General features: G+C 35.9%; 1 protein-coding gene across 1 annotated transcript in view; it reads right to left on the bottom strand.

The window, feature by feature from the left end:
• The window catches only part of LOC149162935 (peptidyl-tRNA hydrolase, mitochondrial-like), a 155,374-nt gene that overhangs the window by 48,082 nt on the left and 82,303 nt on the right, over positions 1 to 24,989 (bottom strand). The window contains exons 2-3 of the mRNA XM_089435315.1: positions 12,772 to 12,995; positions 10,673 to 10,757 (exon numbers count right to left, since the gene is read on the bottom strand). Of these exons, the coding sequence (XP_089291441.1) occupies positions 10,673 to 10,757; positions 12,772 to 12,995 (309 nt within the window). The remainder of the gene's footprint in view (positions 1 to 10,672; positions 10,758 to 12,771; positions 12,996 to 24,989) is intronic.

Below are 24,989 nucleotides of genomic sequence, written 5' to 3'. Positions count from 1 at the left end.
CATCCAACCTCCTAATGTGACTTGATCCACCATTATCATTTGTTTATTGCATGTTTTTTATTATTTTTATGTTAATAGAGTGAATTTGGTTAGTCATTATGCCAACAAGTCTAATGGGTGCTTTGTGTAGCCTTTTTGGTCAACTTGGAGACAAATTTGAAGGTCTTAATGAGCACTTGGCAGCCAAATTCGTGGGAGAACAAGCTAGAGGATTTGTAGGAAGGTGTCCCCCTTATTTATGGGCCCTTACCTCGAATTCTCCACCATCAGCTCGGAGTTCAAGGGCCACCGAATCAATCAGCTCAAGGGCAGCCAAGCAAGTCAAGTTGGACTGCTGTTAACTACAAGTCTTGGGCAGCCAAGTCCCTAACTTTTAGGAGGACTGTTGGGTCCTCAAATTGTATAAATAGGAAGGCTTGGGGCCTCATTTTGGTTAGCTAGTGGTTAGTCATTTTGTAGCTAGTTAGTCATTTTGTTTTAGCCATTAGTTAGCTAGTTTGTAGTTCGATTTTTATGCAATAGATTAGCTTTGCTTTCAGCTCATGTTCAAGTTCTCCTTGTGGACGATTTTGATGTACTTTTCATTTCTTGATTAATAAAGATGGATCCAGCTTTGCACCAGCTCTAAATCTTTCATGGGAGGCTGTAGCTCTTGGGGTTGGGCCCATCTCAAGCGCCCAGTACCTACCTTGTTTCTCTTTATGTGTGTTTGCTGCGTTCTTGAGAAAAAATCTGCTCTTTAGATTTAATTCATGTTGTGTTACTTAGGTTGCTTTCGATGGTTAAAGTAGTTTCTTATGTTTAAGATAGATTGGTAGGAGTTATTCATGCATTTATATCTCTTTGATAATGTTTTGTTCACAGGTTGTACGTGATTCTTTTCATGAATAAGGTTGTTGTCCACCGATTTCATTAACTTGTTAGATAGATCACATGATATTTCGATTGCATGCAAGATGTAGTTGGTTTGATCAAGTAACCACTATGCAGGGCATCTTCATCACCTCCTCGTTCATTTGAGCCTCGTTCAGATCAGCTCCTCCATCACCAAGTCTGTTTCCTTATCTCCCATCTGCTCTTTTGCCACGTTACCCTACCTTCTTCTCCATTGTTGCCTCAACTACCTTAAAGCCAAATCAGCCTTCCACACATCATCTCACCACTCCATCCATCAGTTCCTAGGTCACTTCAGACCCCCATCCTACCTCCATAACCATCCATGCATCTTCCATCAACCATCCATCCTCAAAAATCCAATTCGTAAACATCCTGTAGAAGAATTACAGAACATCCTGTAGAAACCCCTGCGTTTCCTGTAGAATCCCCCGCAGACATCCTGTAGGAGGCCACTCACTCGGTTGCTGAGCCTCTGAACGTGAGGAACCTCTGTGGACTGATGCTAAGGATCTCTGGGGACCTCTCCTAGCCTCCCCAACCTTTCCCAAGCTTTCCTTCCTTCCGCATCACATCTGCACAACCAAACCCTAATAAGCACAAAATCACAATCACTCCATCCACTTAAAGAAAAAATACAAAAACATGTCTTTTAAGATGCAAGTAGATTAGATTCATGCATTTTCACTTATTAGAAGTAATGGCATCATTGGTAGAAGTTTCCTTCACATTCTTTGCATCATAGAGGTTAGACTAGTTAAATTAGGGTTTCCTAGGGTTTCCATGTTTTGATTTGCTTTCAGTTCATTTTTGCCAAGTAGATTAGTCTTCTTTGAGCTAGCTTTCGTCCATCATTTAACAAGCTTCTTCTGAGAGCCTATAGAAGTTGGCTTGAGCCCTAGCGGACTTGTGCCGGCTGACCAAGTGACAGCTGCGACAAGAGCTAGTACTTGTGCATACAGCACCGTCGCTTCCAAGTTTGTACGAACTACCGGGTTGATAAAATTTAGAGATAGGAAGCTCCAGGAGTTGTAGCATTATTGCTACAATACTGGAGCCCACCAGTAATATCCCCAAAAACGTAAATCGTGCAAGTACCTGGTAAAATTCAATTTGTATGAAAGGCGTTTTTTTTTTTTATGTTGCTGTAACAGCGTTTTGGTTTTCGTATGAAAGGCATATTTTTTTAAAATGCTATGAGCATCAGGTAAGAAGATTTGATTTCAATCGAAGTCTTGCAACTCAGCATCCTCAAGTAATCTCTGAAACAGTTTTGAATTTTCGATCTCCGCTGAAAATTCGTTTTACGACCATCATATTTTTGAGCCCGAGTATAATCAGCACGCCCAGGATCGGTCCGCAGGCCCGTCGAGCGTCCCGCAGTCATCTGAAGCTCACGCTGAATTTTTTTTAAGAGGCTGACGCGTTCATTCATAGCTTAGCTCTTTGTCTTAGGTTTAGGTTTTCTTTTTTGACTTCGTAGATTACTGAGAGTCGTAAGGCATATAAAAAATAAATAAAAAAATAAAGAGGTAGCATTTATTTCTTTTTGTTTTCTTTAGTTAGGGTTTAGTTTTTTTTATATATTTTGTTTAGATTCCTCTTTTTTTTTTAGATTTTATTAATAAAAGATTTCAAATTTAGATTTGATTTTTATATTGCTTTAGATTTAGAATAGACTTTAATTTAGGATTTTAAAAAGTTTGGTTTAGAACAGTGTTGCACACATCGCGATCGGGATTTAATCGGCGCCGGGAAAAAAGCGGAAAAAATCGTTAAAATCGGGAAAAAATCGGAAAAAAAGGGAAAAAATCGTTTGGCACAAAAATATTCATTTTTTTTCATTTTTTTTCAATTTTTTTAATATCTAAACCATCTACAACATAAAATAAATACATTGACACATAAATATGATAAAAAAACTAATATATAAGATGTTTAATATCATTTCTAGCGCTAAAATCACACATAACATTGAATCATGTCCTGAATAGTAAGTCCCAACTCAGCCTCAAAATATCAACAAAAAATATGATAATGTATCTCATCATGTCATAATGTCATATACAATAAAATGAAAGTCTAATCCTATTGATTTCCTCTGCCCCTCTTGCGAGAAAATGCCACAGCTTTCCCTTTCCCTCTAGATGTAGATGCTGGTGCCCGTGCAGGTGGAAATGGCAGTGGAGTCTGATGTGATCTAGACGTTGAAGAACTAGAAGTAGGAGCTATAGGAGGTAGACCACGTCCTCTACTGGTGGCAGGGGTAGCCCGGGCAGGTGGTGTCACCTGGAAACATTACAATCTCCCAATCCTGAAATCCTGAAAAACTGATAAGTCTGCTGGATTTTAAATGAAATCTAAAATTCTACTTTCTCCATATGAAATCCAATGAGGCTGGAACCACTCTCAAACATCCTGAGTCATTTCATGGTAATGTTAAAAATTTAAGTAAAAGGATGAAAATGAAGATTAAGGAGAATGTCACTTTTACTTTAAGAATTTAACATTACCATGAATAGCATATCCATACTAGGGCCTAGACTTGATCATTAAGCTACCCCACTCAAAAATTATTTGTTTCTTTCAAAAAACATTGCATGAAAAAACCCAAAAAAAGTTATAAAACTATGCTGTCCTGATCCCCCACGATTTTTTCGTTAAAAATCGCGCTTTTTTCGAAAAAATCGCGATTTTTTGAAAAAAGCGCGATTTTTTCAGTAAAAATCGGCAAAAAAAAAGTAGGCGATTTTTTCGTATAAAAATCGCGATTTGATCGGCAAGATGAAAAAATCGCGATTTTCCGATAAAATCGCGATTTTATCGCGATTTTAACAACACTGGTTTAGAAAGCTAATTTCTGATTTAGTTTAATTTGATTTTATAGTTAGATTTTATTAATAAAAAAAAAAAAAATCATAAAAATTTCAAAATTTTAAAATCATAAAAATTTTCTTTTAAAGAGTAGAACTGGATTTTGTTTTTTAAATAATTAAAAAAAAGCATAAAAAGGCATTGTGGGAATTTTGTCAGGATTTAGTTTTTCTCATAAAATTGTCATGCTGGAGATTTAAATTTTCAAGTTATGCACACGAATGATCATCTTGAAGATTTAGCTGCATAAATATGATATCTAGTTAATGATTTATGATTTGTGTGGTTGTTTAAAGCATTCATCTCTTCAAAATTCTCAGTTACTGGATATCGTTAATGAGCTTTGGTCATTATAAGAGCGTTGTTGTTTTAACTGATATCTTGCACTGTTCTAAATTATTTGATGACAAATGATTGCTGTTCACGGTTTATATTTCTATATCATCTAACAAGTAATCGTTTTAACACCAATCTCTTAAGGCACTGGTCTGCTAAATTAATTAAATCATTTTAGTGCTCATCATATCGTGTCTCCCAACCAACTGGTCGACAGTTGGTCTTCGTCATTTCATAGGGTCTACCCCCCTTAGCCGCGGGAGACAGGCTTAAACGGAGAGATCGGGGATCAGAGTGACAGCCCCCAGTCTGAGCGTTGTCATGTCAATCTGTGCGACAACATTTTTTGGCGCCGTCGCCGGGGACATTTTATTCTCGGCGTTTCAACGACAATCATCCTTCTCATTTCTTATCTTTTCATCTGGCCCGGCAACGCCAACAATTTTTGGCGTCGTTGCCGGGGACAGAGTTTTTTCTGTCCTTGGTTTATTCGACATTCATCTTCTCATCATTCTTTCATTTTTCTCATCTCTCGTTTGAGCTGGCAGATTCAACATTTTTTGGCATCATTTGGATCTCTTTCATCACCTTATCTTTCGTCATATCAGCAGCTTCTCTTCGATTTGTTTCTTGTTTGGGTGGCGACTCCATTTTCTTATTTTTCCCAGACAAGAAGCCTCCCTCATATCTACTTGTTGGTTGTTTTTTGGATCTTAGAATTAGATTCATTGTTCAAGTGGCGGCTCCACTTCTTTCATCTATTGATTTTCTTGAGCAGAGATCTCGTTCTATCATCCATATGATCCCTTATTATTCATCATGGATTATTCATTTAAGCCATGTCATTTTACTGACCGTCTCCATGACTTTCCGGAGGAGGCCATTTCTAAATTACCTGTGTTCTCGGGTGGTGATTCAATCGCTGTTAAAAGGCATCTAGGCTTGTTTGCTCGTATAGTGATCATATATTGTAGACCCCCTCAGTTTAATCATGAAGATATCAAAATGCGTCTTTTTGTCTTTTCTTTAGAGGGTGATGCTTTGAATTGGTTTAACAATTTTCCTAAGGATTCTTTCACTTTTTTACAAGACATTGTCAATGCTTTTAAAGATAGATATGGTAATCCAAACAGCTTGCCTTCTGCCCCTAAAATTGTGCAACAGAATGAAAGTAATTTGATAAAAGGTCCAGCTGTCGGTGAAAGATTCCAAGACGATTCTTCATATCAGAATGTGTCGTCCACCTGTACTATTTCAGATCAAGTCCATGATAGTGGAAAAGCAGGGACAAATGACAACGAAAAGGAAGATCAAAAGCAAATTATACAAGAACTAATGCTGCTGGTAAAAAATATGGAGATTAATCAAACTAATTACGTCAATGATGTGAGAACTTTATGCACCCACCTGGAAAAACGTAATAGGGAGATGGAGATTATGCAAAATCAGCATGCTAAAGAAATTGAGGCCATGAAGACTAATCATGACACAGAAATTAGATTTATGCAAAGCAAGTTATCAGGCTTAGAGGAAAATATGATGACCATGAAAGCTGATCATGATAGGGAAATTAATTCTATGCAAAACAAGTTATTAACTATGGATGAAGAAATGACTATCATGACGTTTAATCATAATAATCAGTTAGCTACCATGCAAGCAAATCATAAAGAAGAAATAAACTCCATGCAGTATTGCTTGATGAATATAAAGGAAAAGAACGATAAAGTAATAAAAGATATGGAAGAAGACCATGCCAGGCAAATCAGTGCTATAAAGGTTGAACACTCTAGTCAGATGGATGCCATTAAAATAAAGGTTCAAAAGTTTCAACAAAGGTCAAAGGATGAGAGAAACCAAGGGACATCAACAGATCAGGAGCCTTCTCCTTTGTTGCAACAAGTTCCATCTTATTATGAGGAGGTCATTGGTTCGATTGAAAGGTGGTTAATTGAAGGTGATCCAGATAGACTTAAAAATGATAAAGATCAGATGCAGGATAAAGAAAGACATGTCACGCATATCTTACATACTTCATCTGATAGCTTTGAAACAGAAAGTGACATATCATCAGTAATACAACCTGCCACAAAGAAAAAGCGCAAGAGAAAGAAAATGAGAAGAAGATTTGATGCATCAGACGGCCACGAGCAGCTTGATTTTCGGATAGGAAAAAGTCCTACCATATGCATGATTGGACATGGCACATCCGACAAGCAGCCGACAGATTTGCCTGAAAGTAGGCAAATGCTCAGTATACACTATATTGAATACATCTGATGCCAGGGGCATCCGCTGTATTTCTAACCCTACTCCTTGTTTTTTTCAGCATTTTCATTTCTGTTTTAGGATTAGATAGTTAATAAATGAAGAGCTTATATCTTTCTTGTGCTTAATGTTATATGATGATTTTTGGATGGACGCTACTTATGTTTTGTTGTGTGTTGCATGGGTGCAGATTCTGGATTCTCACGTTCCTACAATGCAGCAACGTGTCCCCAAGTAGAGCCAGATGTTGACCACTACCGGTCAACTGCCCATAGCAGTACACCCCCTTTTTTCGCAAAAGCGACAGCGCTTGATCGACATGTTCGTGCCATTATGCAGTCATCAGCAGCTTGATCAATTTATCTGTAAACCCAGTCTGCGTGTATAAATTTGTAAATAATCTTAGCAGATGTGAATCATGTATGTAAATTGCCTAGGTGGACCTAATTTTCTAGGTGATAATCTACGTCCCGGAAGGTTTTTCGTCTCACCGATCCATGATCGGCAGAGTTTTCCTTCAACCTAACCCCAAAGCCGGGATGGATTTTGTCACTAGAATCTTAGGAGAATCCTAGTGTGTTAATCTACTGGATTATAGTTGTGTCGCAGAACTGGGTGGTTTATCAGGGTCTATGTCAAATGGGTTTTCCCCCTTAAGATGTAAATTTGTAAAAGTCATGATCTAATGTGTCTTGAGGGTTAGAAAATGTTTTAATCCCCTCATAAGTCCTAAGTCCTAGGTCCTAGGTGATTTTTCCAAAGTCTAAGTTCGAGGATCCATTTAAAAATAAATTAAAAATAAATAAATAAATAAATAAATAATTGAAAAATAAAAAATAATAAATAATAAAAATAAAAATTATAAAATAAAGCAAAAACCCTAAAAAATAATAAAATAATAATATTTTGAGTAAATACATGCAAAGTTTTATTTTTTAAAAGAATTAACAAATTCGACGGATGAGATTAAGAGATGTCTTCATCCTCATCAACGGTCGAGATCATTTCGACATGGATCACTCAAACTAACCGTTGGGATCTTTTCCTTTAAATAGGGTGCTAGGGGTCATTTGAGATGAGAAAAGATTTGTGTGTCTTGTGCTGAAGAAGCTCTCTTGTAGTTCATTTTTTTTGTGCAATAAAGAAGACTTTGGGGTTAAAAATCTTGCTGGTGTTACTCTTCTGAAAATGTTGTAAGATTGTTCTATTTTTTCTGCATAATTTTATTTTCAGCCATTAATGATAGCTTAATGAAGATTGATCTAGGCACAGGTATCTTGTCTGATCTTTGGGGTTTGAATGATAGTTTAGATTCTGAAATATAGTGGCAGGTATCTCCATTTGATCGGGGTTCCACTATTGTTTTCTCCTTCTATGTTGATGGTTAATTTTAAGTTGTGCAGGAAATCCTTTTTTTTCAGATTACCGGGCGTTAGGGGAAGTTCTCGGCTGAACCAGCCAACTCCCGGGTTGTGTTTTCTGAAAGAGCCCAGCCAGTTCTTAATCCTGGGCTTATCATTCGAATTTTTTTATTTTTTTTTATGAATGCATGCAGGGTTTTCTGAAGCGTTTTATATTAAATTAAATTCTGATAATATTACTGCGATTATTGATAAATCTGGCTTCTGAAGAGCTTTCAGTTTGTAAATACTGTAAATTTTTGTTGGGTTTAGGGTTTTCAGTTTTGTTTTATGCACATATCATTTTCGGGTGATTTTTAATTCCAGGTCGCAAGGTTTCCGAAGATTTCCAAGGTTTATCTGTGTTGTTTTTGCTGTCCAAGGGTTTCAGATATCAGTTGTTTTCAGATCTTGGGTTTCATTATTTGCAGGAAGTTTATTTTTAGCTGCTCCCATCAAATTCCAACTCCTGTACGTTGCCATTCGCCATAGCTGCCTCATGCTTTCCCTATGATAATCCGCATCCTGCAGCAAACTCAAACCGACGCAGCTGAACCTCTCTTCCAGGCTGCCAACTGCCTCACGCATACCTGCAAAGCATATCAAATCCGCGTTTTTGCTGCACGCAGTCTTCGCTCCGCCAACAGTCCTCTTCTCCCTCACTCACGTCCATCCCATTTGCTGCAAAATCCGCCATTCAAACCCTCTCTACAGTCATCTCAGCTCCATCTTGACTCTATCCACGCTACGCAGTAGCAGCTTTCAGTCGTTTCCAAGCCCTCACGCACACATTTTCTCTGCCATTTTCCTCATTTTCTCTGTCGGCAGCTTCAACGCACCCCTGCAGTCGTTACACCAACCTGTATAGATTACGCACAGCAAATTCGTTTAAAATTTGTTGATCTGCCCATCAGCCTTTCATTGGTCTCAAACTGCACATTCGTTACAACTCCAAACTGCAGAGAATAAAGCGTTTTTTGGGGAAGATACGCTGTCCAGGAGATATATGTTGTGTTGAAAAGCTGCATGTTCACCCAGCTGTCATCTAAAAACCTGAAAATACCCACGCCTTTATTTAATCATCGCTGTCTGATTGCTGGAGGTTGCATGTTTCAAACAGTGGTGTAAGCGTGAGCCGTTCCTCGTCGGGTAATATCCCCAAAAACATAAATCGTGCAAGTACCAGGTAAAATTCAATTTGTATGAAAGGCGTTTTTTTTTTATGTTGCTGTAACAGCGTTTTGGTTTTCGTATGGAAGGCATATTTTTTTAAAATGCTATGAGCATCAGGTAAGAATATTTGATTTCAATCGAAGTCTTGCAACTCAGCATCCTCAGGTAATCTCTAAAACAGTTTTGAATTTTCGATCTCCGCTGAAAATTCGTTTTATGACCATCATATTTTTGAGCCCGAGTATAATCAGCACGCCCAGGATCGGTCCGCAGGCCCGTCGAGCGTCCCGCAGTCATCTGAAGCTCACGCTGAATTTTTTTTAAGAGGCTGACGCGTTCATTCATAGCTTAGCTCTTTGTCTTAGGTTTAGGTTTTCTTTTTTGACTTTGTAGATTACTGAAAGTCGTAAGGCATATAAAAAAATAAAAATAAAGTAAAGAGGTAGCGTTTAGTTTCTTTTTGTTTTCTTTAGTTAGGGTTTAGTTTTTTTTATATATTTTGTTTAGATTCCTCTTCTTCTTTTTTAGATTTTATTAATAAAAGATTTCAAATTTAGATTTGATTTTTATATTGCTTTAGATTTAGAATAGACTTTAATTTAGGATTTTAAAAAGTTTGGTTTAGAAATCTAATTTCTGATTTAGTTTAATTTGATTTTATAGTTAGATTTTATTAAAAAAAAAAAATTCAAAATTTTAAAATCATAAAAATTTTCTTTTAAAGAGTAGAACTGGATTTTGTTTTTTAAATAATTAAAAAAAAAGCATAAAAAGGCATTGTGGGAATTTTGTCAGGATTTAGTTTTTCTCATAAAATTGTCATGCTGGAGATTTAAATTTTCAAGTTATGCACACGAATGATCATCTTGAAGATTTAGCTGCATAAATATGATATCTGGTTAATGATTTATGATTTGCGTGGTTGTTTAAAGCATTCATCTCTTCAAAATTCTCAGTTACTGGATATCGTTATTGAGCTTTGGTCATTATAAGAGCGTTGTTGTTTTAACTGATATCTTGCACTGTTCTAAATTATTTGATGACAAATGATTGTTGTTCACGGTTTATATTTCTATATCATCTAACAAGTAATCGTTTTAACACCAATCTCTTAAGGCACTGGTCTGCTAAATTAATTAAATCATTTTAGCGCTCATCATATCGTGTCTCCCAACCAACTGGTTGACAGTTGGTCTTCGTCATTTCATAGGGTCTACCCCCCTTAGCCGCGGGAGACAGGCTTAAACGGAGAGATCGGGGATCAGAGTGACAGCCCCCGATCTGAGCATTGTCGTGTCAATCTGTGCAACAACAAGGAGAAATAGGAATGCTCATGCACTTTGATTATTTGACACAAGCCTTTCAATCTCAAGGAAGAGTTCCAATATCCAGGAAGCAATGGCTCCAAAAGTACAGCAAGCTTTCAATCATTTACACACAAGAAAATGGATGGGATGCTGGAGTAATTGATTCAAACAGACTCAAATTTAGGAGAGAGCACAATTGCAAGATTTTATGCCAATCGAAAAAAGTGCAAAGGCTTCCAAGTTACAACTTCCTGGCATAGAAAAAACACCATAACTTTTCACATAATAATAATAATACTCCTTACATTTTTTTTTATTTTCAGCATCAACTTTAAGTCAGAATTGCATTCAAATGTCATCAACAGGAAAATGATTGACCATGTCTTGGTTAGAGAGTACAGAAGGAGCAGCGGTGTTTACCTTTTCCAAAAAGTGCTCTGTGCTGTATCCTAGACACTATGATTCCTTCTCCTTGTGCTATGGTGTCAATCATTTCAAACCCAACCTATTCAAAAAATTCAAATAAATTATGATACAGCTCTGAGCAAAATGATCCAATCAAAAATATAATAACCAATAAAGAAAACTAAAAGATGTTAGTCAACTTTCTACCATACCTAAAGATACGTGCAAACAGATGTAGATCTAATTACTTAGGAAAATAAAGAGTTCAATGTCACATTTGACCAATATAGCAAGATGAGATGGTGAGATGAAATCTCTAGGCTTTGTAAAAGAGGATTCTGAGAATGCTTCTCAAATTTCAAGATATTTGACTAATACTTGGTAGCTGGGCAAAATAAAATGTCAAATCCCTATATTTCCTACAGGATTCAACCAGAAGTGGAGCTGCCTCTCTTCCAATCCACGCTCTAGTTTAGCTAAACAAGCATTTGAGGTGATGCAACTGGAAGTGGAGCTGCCTCTTCTTCCAATCCACACTCTAGTTTAGCTAAACAAGCATCTTGTTCTCTTTTGTTGATGAGGATGGAGATGAGTTGTATTAGGATATGTAATTGTACTCGTCTTTAACTCATGTTTTATTTCATTTTCAGCACACATAGCCTCATGTATAAAGGCTGATTTTGGTTTCTTAGATGTACAGTGGCTATAGACTCATCTATAATGGCCAATTCTGGATTTTGCATCATATAATCATCTGTGGGAGTTGATATCAATGTTACATTTATCACTATCAGCAATTTATTGCCAGGGATCTGAAATTTAAATTATCAGCAATACCAAGGAAAATATCGGAAATTATTGGGAAACTTTAAAAAAAATAAAAATTAATCATTTGTTTTCAATTTTTTAAACTTCCCAAGCAACATCAACATCAAACAAACACATTGTCACATAAATAAGAAAATAAAATTGCAATAGAAAATGTATAAGATGTCAAGTAGTACATCAGATATGGATACAGAAATATGATATCTATCCTGAGTCATAAATCTTGATGGGATAATAAAAATTCACATCAAAACAAAAATAAATGTATCTCATGAGATTATCATCATGACGCATCCTAACCTCTACCCCTTTTCCAAGCAAAGGCCATCTGTGTCATCCTTCCTCTAGAAGCAGTAGGTGGACATGTTGAGGTTAAGCCTCAGGTGGAAGATGCAACTCTTGGAGAAATGGTAGAAGATGAAATGGGATGTCTTCAACCTCTTCCATTAGGTGCCAGTCTCTGTGGAGGTGGTGGCACTAAGCTGCAGCACACTTTCAATGTCCTTCCCCTACTCCAAAATTCCAAATATGTCTCTCCTCGAAGTGGAACATCCCCCCCCCCGGTCCTCCTCGGCATCTTGCTCCAACCATTCAGGTGCCCCCTCCATGATAAGCCTCTTGGTCTCCTAATCTTAGAACTAATAAAAGCATTGCACTAAAGTGCTAGATGTGATAACAGGGAGAATAATATTTGACAGCCCAAATCTAGCGACGACATTAACTATTTAAATTGTTTCAAACTAACATAGTCTGATTTAGGCCACCTCTCACAAACCAATAAATCAGAGTAAAAATGTTATTAACTATTAAAATTGTTTCAAACATACATAGCCTGCTTTAGGCCATCTCCCACAAGCTGATAAATAAATTATAAGAGTAGAGATATGATTCTAGTGGAGAAGAAATCAAAATGACTTTTTTCAAATTGAGAACCTGTATTGACGTTTTCAAGCTCCTAGGAGAATAGATGCCATGTTCATAAGTTTCCCTTGTGGAAACCCAGAAATAATGCAACTATAAATTTAGTATAAGCATGTGATGGGCCAAATCCACCACTGTAAAAACATAAAAAATAAAAAGAGAACATACTGTTAGGGGAAATAATCTCTGAGCTCCCTCTATTATGTAAAGTAGACAAAGGAAACAATTAAAATGCCTCATTAAGAAAAGAACAAACAATGAGAAACAACAAATAAAGTATATCATACATCAAGATATGAATACTAAATAGCATGAGTAGAGATGAAAGAATAAGAATGTATATTAGACAGAAAGTGAACCCATACATTGTGCCTGGTACCATCATATAGTTTGCCAGGATTTCCTAATCCCACCAGCAACCATGGCTTTGGTTTTGAATCGACAGAAACATCTGCTGTCATTTGCAATGTATGGGATGATTGCTTGTGCATTGTAAGCATTGATCCAGAAAATTCAGAGAATGATGGTCGAAGAGGCATCCTCAGGGCATATGCACATGAAACATTTGAAAGCCTTAAATGGGATAGGCCTGCAAGAAAACGTTCTGTTGTGTTAGCATGTCCACTCAATAAGTGAGGAAAAAATCATTGGTAACAACTCCAATTATAAGCAATGATTACATTTTTAACTTTTGAAGCACATACACAATACACAAATGATTGATCAAAAGATAGATTTGAAAACCGCTTTAAATCTTGAGAACTTAGCATTTGAAACAAAAATTAAGCTAAATTGCAGTAGTATTACATTATACAACCAATCCATGGCAATTTCAAAAGATCCTTCAGAAACAATGTAACACTAATGAACTATAAAAGGAAATAGAGAGGCACTATGAATGTTTTTATCAGTGTTGCCGACCACGTGATTTTTTCGCAAAAATATTGACATATCACAAGTTTTTCAACTCACCGATAATATTGGCTGAAAAAAAATCAGCAATTTTTTCATGGCCGATCTTATCATTAAAATCAGGAAAACATCATGATACGACTGAAAGAATTGATGTGTCGTGCCCAGGTCAGGTTATAAGCCATTTTGAGGGTTTTTTGTCTCATGTTGCAAAAAGAGACCACAGGTTTGAGAGCAGAGGAGCAGGAGAATGACTTTTCTTGGGTGAAGGAGGAGAACACAGATTTTAGGAGCCAATCCCAAAAAAATTGCAGTATGGAACAATTTCCATCAACAGGCCCTGTTTTTTTGTTCTTTTTAGATTTTTCTTGGGGTTTCAGTCATCCATTTTTTTCCTATGATTTTGCTAGGGGGTGAGAGTGTATTTTTTTGCCATTATCGTTTCATTGAGTGGAGAGGATTTCTTGATTGTAAAAATGTTGATTTTTTTTTGTGCCCTAGGTTCAATCATTACATTGAAGACTAAAAATGCTGAGAATTTTGGACCCTATGTGGAAACATGGTGAATGCGAGGGGGTTCAATAGACAAAATTTGAATTGCAAGTTGTGTGGGAAGCATATGACAGGGGGAATATCCCGATTGAAATATCACTTTGCACAAACTCTGGGACATGACATAGAACCTGCCCAGATGCATCGCCCGAAATCATTTGTATTGCCACCAAATCACTAGAAGATAAAGATTTTGCCAAAAGTAATAAGGCAGTTGTGAAAAGTCAAATTGTGAGGCGAGGAGTGGCAGTGAGAGTGGTTCTTCAGCATCACCTTCCACAATGGCCAGCCCCGCATCTACCTTATCATTTTTTGTTCCTAAAACCACACCCGGTGCATAACCTCCTATCAGGTCAACGCTTAAAAGAAAGGAGAAGGAATAAGCTGACAAGCTAAAGGGTAAGTGTTTTTTTTGGAGTGACATTCCTTTCAGCATTGCCAAGAATAATCCATTCTATCAAGCTATGTTTGATCCTATAGGGTACAAAGCCCCCTCATGTGATGAGTTGAGAAGGCCTATTCTTCAAAATGAAAAGGTCGATTGCACTGCTAGAATCGAGTAGTTTAGGTTTGTTGGAGAAATAGGAGGTTTACAAATTAAATTCTTTTTTCTCCTTCTTTGATAATTACTTGTGAATTTGTTGGCATTATGTTATTATATTCTTCTTCTTTCATCAAGCAATTACCAAACATTAAAAGCATGAAGATCACAAAAACAGAGGACACAAAATATAGGCTCCAAGCTAGGGCATAAACCCTCCAAGATGGAAACCCATAAAATTCACTTCTTATAGAATCAGATCAAATGAGATATCCAAGACCCTTCAACCCTCTAGAAGCCAAGTCAAACCCTCCTCTTGTTCTGCAAATCCATCAACAATAAGAGACTAGCAACATATGCAGCATTATATCTTCAATAAGAAATACATCAAAGTAGGACTTTCACAAATCAGACTTCAAGAAAGCTTTTCCTTCAATTTCAGGTTTTGGCCCTCCTCTTTCTCTGCGAAATTTCAGATCAGATGCTCCAAATTGAGTGTCCAAAATGAGCTCCAACTCACCCTCTATTTATATTGTCCAGAGGGGTGCGAACACACATGTCCTTTGGGGCAAAGCCTACATGACAGGTAGGGACGACTTGACTTCTAGAGGGAATTTTACCCAAAATACACATTAAAAAAATATTTTTCTTTTTTCTTTACAATAGGTCCAAATAGGACTTTGACTCTTTGACTCATCAAATCCTAGAAGCATGAAGAACATGCTTAACTAATAAAATAATAATTTCTTGAGCATGAAACCCATGCTTGAATATAAATTTTTCTTTTTCTTCTTTCTGTTTTTTACATAAAAATACATTTTGATACAATTTTGAAGACCAAACTTAGTTACATTCTCTGACACTCCCTCTTAACTAGGGAGGTATTCATAATTGTACACTCAGTACAACGATATTCTCAAACTGAAGTATTTTCATAAGAAGAGTCAGATTGATAAGCCATCTTTAAGCATCAACATCATAACCAGCATTGTCAACATAGTAAGGCCTTAACTGACAAGCTCTACTTATATCAAAGCATAATGCTGGGAGGCTTTACATGAGACACCACACTACCTCTTAAGGCACATACCCCATCCGGATGTTCACTAGGTATGTCATTTTAGGACTATTCTTATCTTGGATTCCCAAACCTCAAAGAATATCAGTGCTCTTCGACCACTCGTCTTGGACACCTGTCCACTCCTCAAAGAGTGTCGGTCTACTTCCTATCTTGGATTCTATATCCTCAAGGAAATCTCAGATGCTTATACAATCCTCTAGACCCTATTCTCTCTCTATGGCCTTCACTAGACATACAGTTGTTAGTCATGGCCTAGTGCATGACACATGAAAAAGAGAATATAATGTCCATCATCACTCCCTCTTAACCAGGGAGATAATCCTCATTCCCTCTATATTAGGGAATAGATTCTAACTCCTCAAACATGAAGGAGATTTCTTACTTCCTTTTAATTGGGAATTCATAACCATGTGCCTTTATCAGCCACTGGTTCTTCATGGAGATATTCAAGTAGTACCTACATGGCTCCTCCTCCTCTTTGTATCTCATCATATTGAGCTTTTATAATTTATATTTCTGGATGTAATGGAGCCAAACCATTTCTTCGATTTGTGACAGGGTTTAGGCCATCAACATTTCATATCACTTTCCTCTAGTCATCATCAACAAAGGCATTATATTGAGCCAATCAAAGTAGAGCTAGTCAACTCTCTCTCTTTATTCAGGAGACAATATTTGATATTGATCAATATCATCAAACGAACTCTCCTTCCAGCCTCTTCACATGTTTTTTGCAATATGTCTTGTTTTCGCCCAGATTGTACAGGCATCGCGACAACCGCTCATGGTGGGGGTTGTCACTCTAATCCTAGCCTACTTCGTTCTAGTTGTCTCCTAATAGCAGGCTATGGGGGTTGTCCCTATGGAAATGAGGTGAAGGAAACCAAGTTGGGAACCAACTTGGTTAGGAGACACGGATGAGTGGCCTAGCTACTTGGTAGAATTTTAGCAAGATTAATGATTATATTAGATTTCAAGTATGAGAACAGTGTCTTATGGAGTCACAATTCTTGCTTATTATAAATTGAAACCAAGTAACCGGATGGACACCCGCTGCTTAATATGATAGACTATCCTATATGATATGCAATTCCTAAGAGCTAGGTGTGATGCAAGTATGTTGGTTATTTTTGGATTAAATGTCTATTCTAAGTTGCACCTCTCCCTTAACTGTTTTGAGAAACAGTCTTCAGAGTAGGTTGTGGGATGGAAGCCAACAGGAAGCAGGCAAAGGTGTGAGGTCTCTAACTACAGAAAATTATGAAATTTCTTCTAGTTTTGCAAATAGTAAAATTTAGGAAAATACTTGTTTGTTTTTCTTTGAATTTGACGTCGACCCCAAGCTATCCTTGTTCCCAATTTTGATCTTGTTTCCAAATGACCGAAAGCTCCCAACCAAACTGGATACAATCGTTGGTACCTATTGTCGCACAGATTGTCACGACAACGCTCAGATCGGGGGCTATCACCCTAATCCCCAATCTCTCTGTTTAAGCCTGTCTCCCATGGCTAAGGGGGGTAGACCCTATGGGATGAAGGAAGACCAGCTGTGGACCAGTTGGGTTGGGAGACACAAGAAGGCGATACCAGTACTTGATTGATTTTAGGAATTAATGTACCAGTGCCTTATGGAATCAATGATTAGATGATTATTTATTAAATATTGCAGAAATATGAACCTTGGAAAACAATCATCTATCATCAAATAACCCAAGCAATGCAAGATATTCAATAAATTCACAATGCTTTAACGATGATCCAGCAATTAAACTTCCAGAAAAATTAAATGCTTTAAATGATCATAAAATTAAATGTTGACCAGTTGCCACTTTCACATAGCTAACTTCAAATAAACATTTAAGTGCATTTAACTATGGAAAATTGGCACATAGATACCACAAAAAGACACCAAAATGATTTTTTCAATTTTTAGCTAAGCTTTTCAAAAAAAAAAATTATTTTTATATATTTATAAAATTCTAAGTCAAAATAAAACAAAACCGAACTCCCAAATAAAAATAAAATCTAATCTGAAGTAAAGTCTAATCTAAAATCCAAAATTTAATTTTAAAACTAAGTAAAAGAAAACTAAAACAAAACAAATTCTTTATGCCTTTTTTTATTTTTAAATTTTATGATTTTTTTTTATATTACTTTTACAATCAAACTTTTAAAAAATTAAATCTAATATTTTAAAGAAATGTAAGTTTAAAACTAAAACAAAAATTTAATGAATCTAAAACTAAAACTTTATCATATATACATAAAAAAGGGGAAATCTAAATCTAAAAGAAACTCAAATCTAAAATCTAATTTTTTTTTTATTTTTTTTAAGTAAAATTCAAACAAACAAACAAAAAGAAAGTAAATAAATCCTATCTAAGGAACATAAACACAATAAAGTTCTAAACTAAAACCTAAATACATAAACTAGAAAATGAAATCAAAAGTAAAGTTGAAATCTAATGAAATAAATAAATATATACATCCTAACTAAAACAACGCACATATCATAAAAAGAAAAATAAAAATAACTTATGCTAACCCTGAGATTAACTCAAATTTTATGCCTCCTTTTTTAAGAGTAAAAGAAATAAACAATACTAAATCGAAAATTTTTATTTTATGGTTTTTTTTTTTGAATTAACACGCATTTCATTAAAAAAGAAGAAGATACGAATTAATCTAAGTATCTAACTATGCTAATGCTAAGTTTCACCCATTTATAAATAAAAGAAAAATCGAAATCTATTTCTAACCTAGGCTGAATTCAAATGATATCAAAAAAAGAACGCTATGCCAACCTTAAGAAAACTCACGCATAAACAAAATAGGAACCCACGTTTGTTTTGCTTGCTGTTTGCAGGTGCGAGAAAGTTGACGACAACGTGGATTTGCTAAGGAGAGCTGAAGGGTGAATGGCAAGCGTGGAGATTGGAGTTCGCTGCAAACAGAAAATGCAGGTAGCATATGAAAAGCGGACATAAAGCAGAGGACGCAGGAAATCGAGCAGGACAGCGTGGATAATGAAAAAGATGGTGGTAGCTCGGGCCAGAGGAAAAGCGATGAGGAGCAGCGGAAAAAGCAAAAAACGCGTGTGATAGGCAGCACGCAGGTGGGAAGAGAAGCTCGACGACAGAAAGAGAACGTAGAGCAGAGGTATGGTGCTGCGTTTGAGGGTGAAAAAAAATGCGTGGAAAATAAAGGTTTGGAAGGATAGCACGCAGCGTATGAGGAGAAAAGGGAGTGTTGGGCTATTGCTGCGTGGAAGATCAGTGGAATTGCAGGTGCGGATATGGCTGCAAATCGCTGAAGGGACTGCGATTTTTTTTTTTCTAATATGCAGGTATGCATGAGAACTTGACGACGGCAGCAGGAGGAGCGAGTTTGAAAAACACTGGAGTAGGACGCAGGCAGAGCGTATGGCTGCGTGGGAGAAAACGATGAGAGAGAAAGGGTGAGGGGACGCAAGGAGAGAATTGCATGAGGGAGATTTGCAACGTTTGGGCAGAGATGATATGGATGTTGCGTGGAGGGGATTCGACAAAACGGTGTGGGATGGCAGCGTAGAGCTGCAATGAAGCCACAGCAACGTGGGGATGGCAATGTGATGCATTGTGGAGAGAGAAACTGAGGCAGTCCTGGATTGCGATGAAGAGCAGATGAGCAGCACGCTACATGAGTTCTTTTTGCAGGTTTTGCAGCTAGCGTTGAAGGCTATGGGAGCTGCGGATAGATTTTGAAGGCACAAACAGTAATGATAGAGGCCTGAGGGTCCTGAAAATTTTTTGAAATTTTGATGCAGCATGAAACCCTACCAGACAGCGAATCGATCCAAACAAATTTCACCAGAAAAATATTTTCCAGAAATCTTAAAAAAATTTAAACTGCTCTGCTTCAGATTTCTCAACGAAAACCTTCGAATAACAGTTCCCAAATCCAAAAAAAGAAAAAAAACTTGGACTGCAGGAGTAATGCCTCTGCAAGAAATGGTTCTGAGGCCAGATCTTACCCTCCAGGGCCTAGATCTGGCTTTCAGAATCAGATTTTGACTTCAGATCTGCAACCTGCAACCTATAAACAAATAGCCAGAACCTGAAAATGCCAAAAAAAATAAATGAAACCCTAAAAACCCTAAGAACAACTAAATAATTACAGTATTTACAAACTGAAGGCTCTGGGTAGCCAGATTTATCGATAATCCACAGTAATATTTTCAGAATTTCAAACTTAATGTGAGATACTTCAGAAAACCCTTCTTGCATTCATAAAAAAAAAATTCAAATAATAAGCCCGGAATTAAAACCGGTTGGGCTCTTTCAGAAAACGCAATCCGAGAGTTGGCTGGTTCAGCCGATAACTTCCCCTAACGCCTGGTAAACTCAAAACTAAGATTTTTTGCACAGCTTAAAACCAACCATTAACATAGAGGGAGAAAACAATAGTGAAATCCAGATCAAATGGAGATACATGCCATTATATTTCAGAATCTAAACTATCATTCAAACCCCAGAGATCAGACAAGATACCTGTGCCTGAATCAATCTTCATCAAGCTATTATTAATGACTGAAAATAAAATTATGCAAAAAAATAAAAGACCTTACAGCATTTCCAGAAGAGTAACACCAACAAGATTTTTAACCCAAAGTCTTTCTTTATTGCACAAAAAATGACTACAAGACAGCTTTCTGTAACACCAGACTCTCAGATCAAATCTGATCTCAAATGACCCCTAGCTCCCTATTTAAAGGAAAATTTCCCAACGGCTAGTTCAAGTGATCCATGTCAAACTAATCTCGACCGTCGATGAGGATCAAGATTTCTTTTAATCTCATCTGTCGAATTTTTAAATGCATTTTAATATATTAAACAATTAAAATTTTGCATTTATTTACTCAAAAATTTGACTTATTATTATTTTATTATTTTATTTTATTTTGATTATTTTTTTTGAATTTATTATTTTATTATTTAGTTATTTTTAATATTTTAATTTTTTTTATTTTATTTTTTTTATTATTTATATCTTTTATTTTTTATTGTTTTTTTATTTTTTATTTTTGGATCTTCGAACTTAGCCTTTGGAAAAATCACTTAGGACCTAGGACTTAGGGCTTATGAGGGGATTAAAACATTTTCTAACCCTCAAGACACTTTACATCATGACTTTTACAATTTTACATCTCAAAGGGAAAACCCCATTTGACATAGACCCTCATAGACCACCCAATTCTGCGACACAAATATAACCTAGCAGATCAAGCAATTTGTAATAATCTAACCAAATAGTTAGAATTATTTCCAAATTACCTTTACATAGACTCGAAGCGCACTAGGATTCCCCTAAGATTCTAATGACAAAATTCATTCTGGATTTGGGGTTAGGCTGAAGGAAAACTCTACCGATCATGGATCGGTGAGACAAAAAACCTTCCGAAACGTAGATTATCACTAGAAAATTAGGTTTACCTAGGCAATTTACATACATTACTCAGATCTGCTAAGATTATTTACAAGTTACACATGCACACTGGGTTTACAAAATAACATGATCGGGCTGATAATGAAAGTCGAATGGCACGGACGCGTCGCTTAAGCGCTATCCCTTTTGCGAAAAAAGGGGGTATACTGCTATGGGTAGTTGACACGTAGTGATCAACATCTGGCTCTTCTTGGGGAGACGTTGCTGCACTGTAGGAATGTGAGAATCCAAAATCTGCATCCATGCAACACACAACAAAACACAAGCAGCGTCCATCCAAAAATCATCATATAACATTACGCACAGGAAAGATATAAGCTCTTCATTTATTAACTATCTAGAAAAGTAAATCTAATCCTAAAACAGAAATGAAAATGTTGAAAAAACAAGGAGTAGGGTTAGAAATACAGAGGATGCCCCATGGCATCAGATGTGTTCAATATAGTGTATATTGAGCATTTCCCTGCTTTTAGGCAAATCTGTCGGCTGCTTGTCGGATGTGCCATGTCCAATTCTGCATACGGTAGGACTTTTCCCTATTCGAAAATCAAGCTGCTCGCGGCCGTCTAATGCATCAAATCTTCTTCTCGTTCTCTTTCTTTTGCGTTTTTTCTTTGTGGCAGGTTGTATCACTGATGACGTGGAACTTTCTGCTTCAAAGCTCTCAGATGAAGTATGTAAGATGTGTGTGACATGTCTTTCTTCATCCTGCATCTGCCCTGTCAAGGATGATGGACCAATCTCACAGGTGCCATGAGTTATAACTTGATCTTCTATGACTGGTGGATTAACCGTGTGAGCATTAACCTTATTATTAATTTCCTTTTTATCCAGGTCACCTTCAATTATCCACTTTTCAATGGAACAAAGGACCTCATAATAAGATGGAGCTTGTTGCAACAGATAAGGAGGCTCCTAATCTAGTGACGTTCCCTGGTTTTCTTCATCCTTTGACCATTGTTGAAATTTCTGAACCTGTATTTTAATGGCATCTATCTGACTAGAGTGTTCAACCTTTATAGCACTGATTTCCCTGGCATGGTCTTCTTCCATGGTCAATAACTTTTTCTGAAGACATATCTGATTAGCTTCCATATCTTTTATTACTTTATCGTCTTTTTCCTTTATGGTCATCAAGCAATGTTGCATAGAGTTTATCTCTTCCTTATGATTTGCTTGCATGGTAGCTAACTGATTATTATGATCGAATGTCATGATAGTCATTTCTTCATCCATAGTTAACAACTTGTTTTGCATAGAATTAATTTTCCTATCATGATTAGCTTTCATGGTCATCATATTTTCCTCTAAGCTTGATAACTTGCTTTGCATAAAACTAATTTTTGTGTCATGATTAGTCTTCATGGCCTCAATTTCCTTAGTATGCTGATTTTGCATGATCTCCATCTCCTTATTACGTTTTTCCAGGTGGGTGCATAAAGTTTTCACATCATTGGCGTAATTAGTTTGATTGATCTCCATATTTTTTACCAGCAGCATTAGTTCTTGTATAATTTGCTTCTGATCTTCCTTTTCATTGTCAACACTATTTTTACAATTTGTCCCTGCTTTTACACTATCATGGATTTGATCTGCAATGGTACATGTGGATGGCACATTCTAATATGAAGAATTGTCTCGAAATCTTTCATCGACAGCTGGACCTTTTATAAGATTACTTTCATTATGTTGCACAATTTTAGGGGCACAAGGCGAGCTATCTGGATCACCATATCTATCCTTAAAAGCATTGACAATGTCTTGTAAAGAAGTGAAAGAATCCTTAGGACAATTGTTAAACCAATTCAAAGCATCACCCTCTAAAGAAAGGACAAAAAGACGCATTTTCATATCTTCATGATTATACTGAGGGGGTCTACAATATATGATCATTATACGAGTAAACAAGCCTAGATGCCTTTTAACAGTGACTGAATCACCACTTGAGAACAAAGGTAATTTAGAAATGGCCACTTTCAGAATATCATGGAGATCATCAGTAAAATGACATGGTTTAAATGAATAATCCATGATGAATAACGAGGGACCAAATAGATGATAGAAAGAGATCTTTGCTCAAGAAAATCAAGAGATGTGGAGTCGCCATTTGAACAATGAATCTAATTCTAGGATCCAAAAAGCAACAATGAAGCTGATATGAAGGAGGCTTCTTGTCTGGGAAAAATAAAAGAAATGGAGTCGCCACCCAAACAAGAAATGAACCGAAGAGAAGTTGTTGATATGATGAAAGATAAGGTGATGAAAATATCCAAATGATGCCAAAAAATGTTGAATCTGCCAACTCAAATGAGAAATGAGCAAGATGAAAGAATGATGAGAAATGAGAAGATGAATGTCACTAAAACGCAAGGGACAGAAAAACTCTATCCCCAGCAACAGCGCCAAAAAATGTTGGCGTTGTCGGGCCAGATGAAAAGATAAAAAATGAGAAGGATGATTGTCGTTGAAACGCCGAGAATAAAATGTCCCCGGCAACGGCGCCAAAAAATGTTGTCGCACAGATTGTCACGACAACGCTCAGACTGGGGGCTGTCACCCTAATCCCTGATCTCTCTGTTTAAGCCTGTCTCCCATGGCTAAGGGGGGTAGACCATATGGGATGAAAGAAGACCAACTGTGGACCAGTTGGGTTGGGAGACACAAGAAGGCGATACCAATAGTTGATTCATTTTAGGAATTAATGTACTAGTGCCTTATGGAGTCAATGATTAGATGATTATTTATTAAATATTGCAGAAGTATGAACCTTGTAAAACAATCATCTATCATCAAATAACCCAAGCAATGCAAGATATTCAATAAATTCACAATGCTTTAACGATGATCCAGCAATTAAACTTCAAGAAAAATTAAATGTTTTAAATGATCATAAAATTTAAATGCTGACCAGTTACCACTTTCACATAGTTAACTTCAAATAAACATTTAAGTGCATTTAACTATGGAAAATTGGCACATAGATACCACAAAAAGACACCAAAATGATTTTTTCAATTTTTAGCTAAACTTTTCAAAAAATATATATATATAATTTTATATATCTATAAAATTCTAAGTCAAAATAAAGCAAAACCAAACTCCCAAATAAAAATAAAATCTAATCTGAAGTAAAGTCTAATCTAAAATCCAAAATTTAATTTTAAAACTAAGTAAAAGAAAACTAAAACAAAACAAATTCTTTATGCCTTTTTTTATTTTTAAATTTTATGATTTTTTTATATATTATTTTTACAATCAAACTTTTAAAAAATTAAATCTAATATTTTAAAGAAATGTAAGTTTAAAACTAAAACAAAAATTTAATGAATCTAAACCTAAAACTTTATCATATATACATAAAAAGGGGGAAATCTAAATCTAAAAGAAACTCAAATCTAAAACCTAATTTTTTTATTTTTATTTTTTAAATAAAATTCACACAAACAAACAAAAAGAAAGTAAATAAATCCCATCTAAGGAACACAAACACAATAAAGTTCTAAACTAAAACCTAAATACATAAACTAAAAAATGAAATCAAAAGTAAAGTTGAAATCTAATGAAATAAATAAATATATACATCCTAACTAAAACAACGCACATATCATAAAAAGAAAAATAAAAATAACTTATGCTAACCCTAAGATTAACTAAAATTTTATGCCTCCTTTTTTTATTTTTAAAATCAAATTAAAATTAGAAGAGTAAAAGAAATAAACAATACTAAATCGAAAATTTTTATTTTATGGTTTTTTTCTTTGAATTAACACACATTTCATTAAAAAAAAAGAAGATACGAATTAATCTAACTATGCTAACGCTAAGTTTCACCCATTTATAAATAAAAAAAGAAAAATCGAAATCTATTTCTAACCTAAGTTGAATTTAAATGATATCAAAAAAAAGAACGCTATGCCAACCTTAAGAAAACTAACGCATAAACAAAATAGGAACCCATGTTTGTTTTGCTTGTTGTTTGCAGGTGCGAGAAAGTTGACGGCGGCGTGGATTTG

This window comes from Pinus tabuliformis, chromosome 5_2, assembly GCF_031772625.1.
Source record: "Pinus tabuliformis cultivar Carrire ecotype Pingquan chromosome 5_2, CPIR1, whole genome shotgun sequence".
Taxonomy (NCBI): Eukaryota; Viridiplantae; Streptophyta; class Pinopsida; order Pinales; family Pinaceae; genus Pinus; species Pinus tabuliformis.
This window is presented reverse-complemented; position numbering and strand designations above follow the sequence as displayed.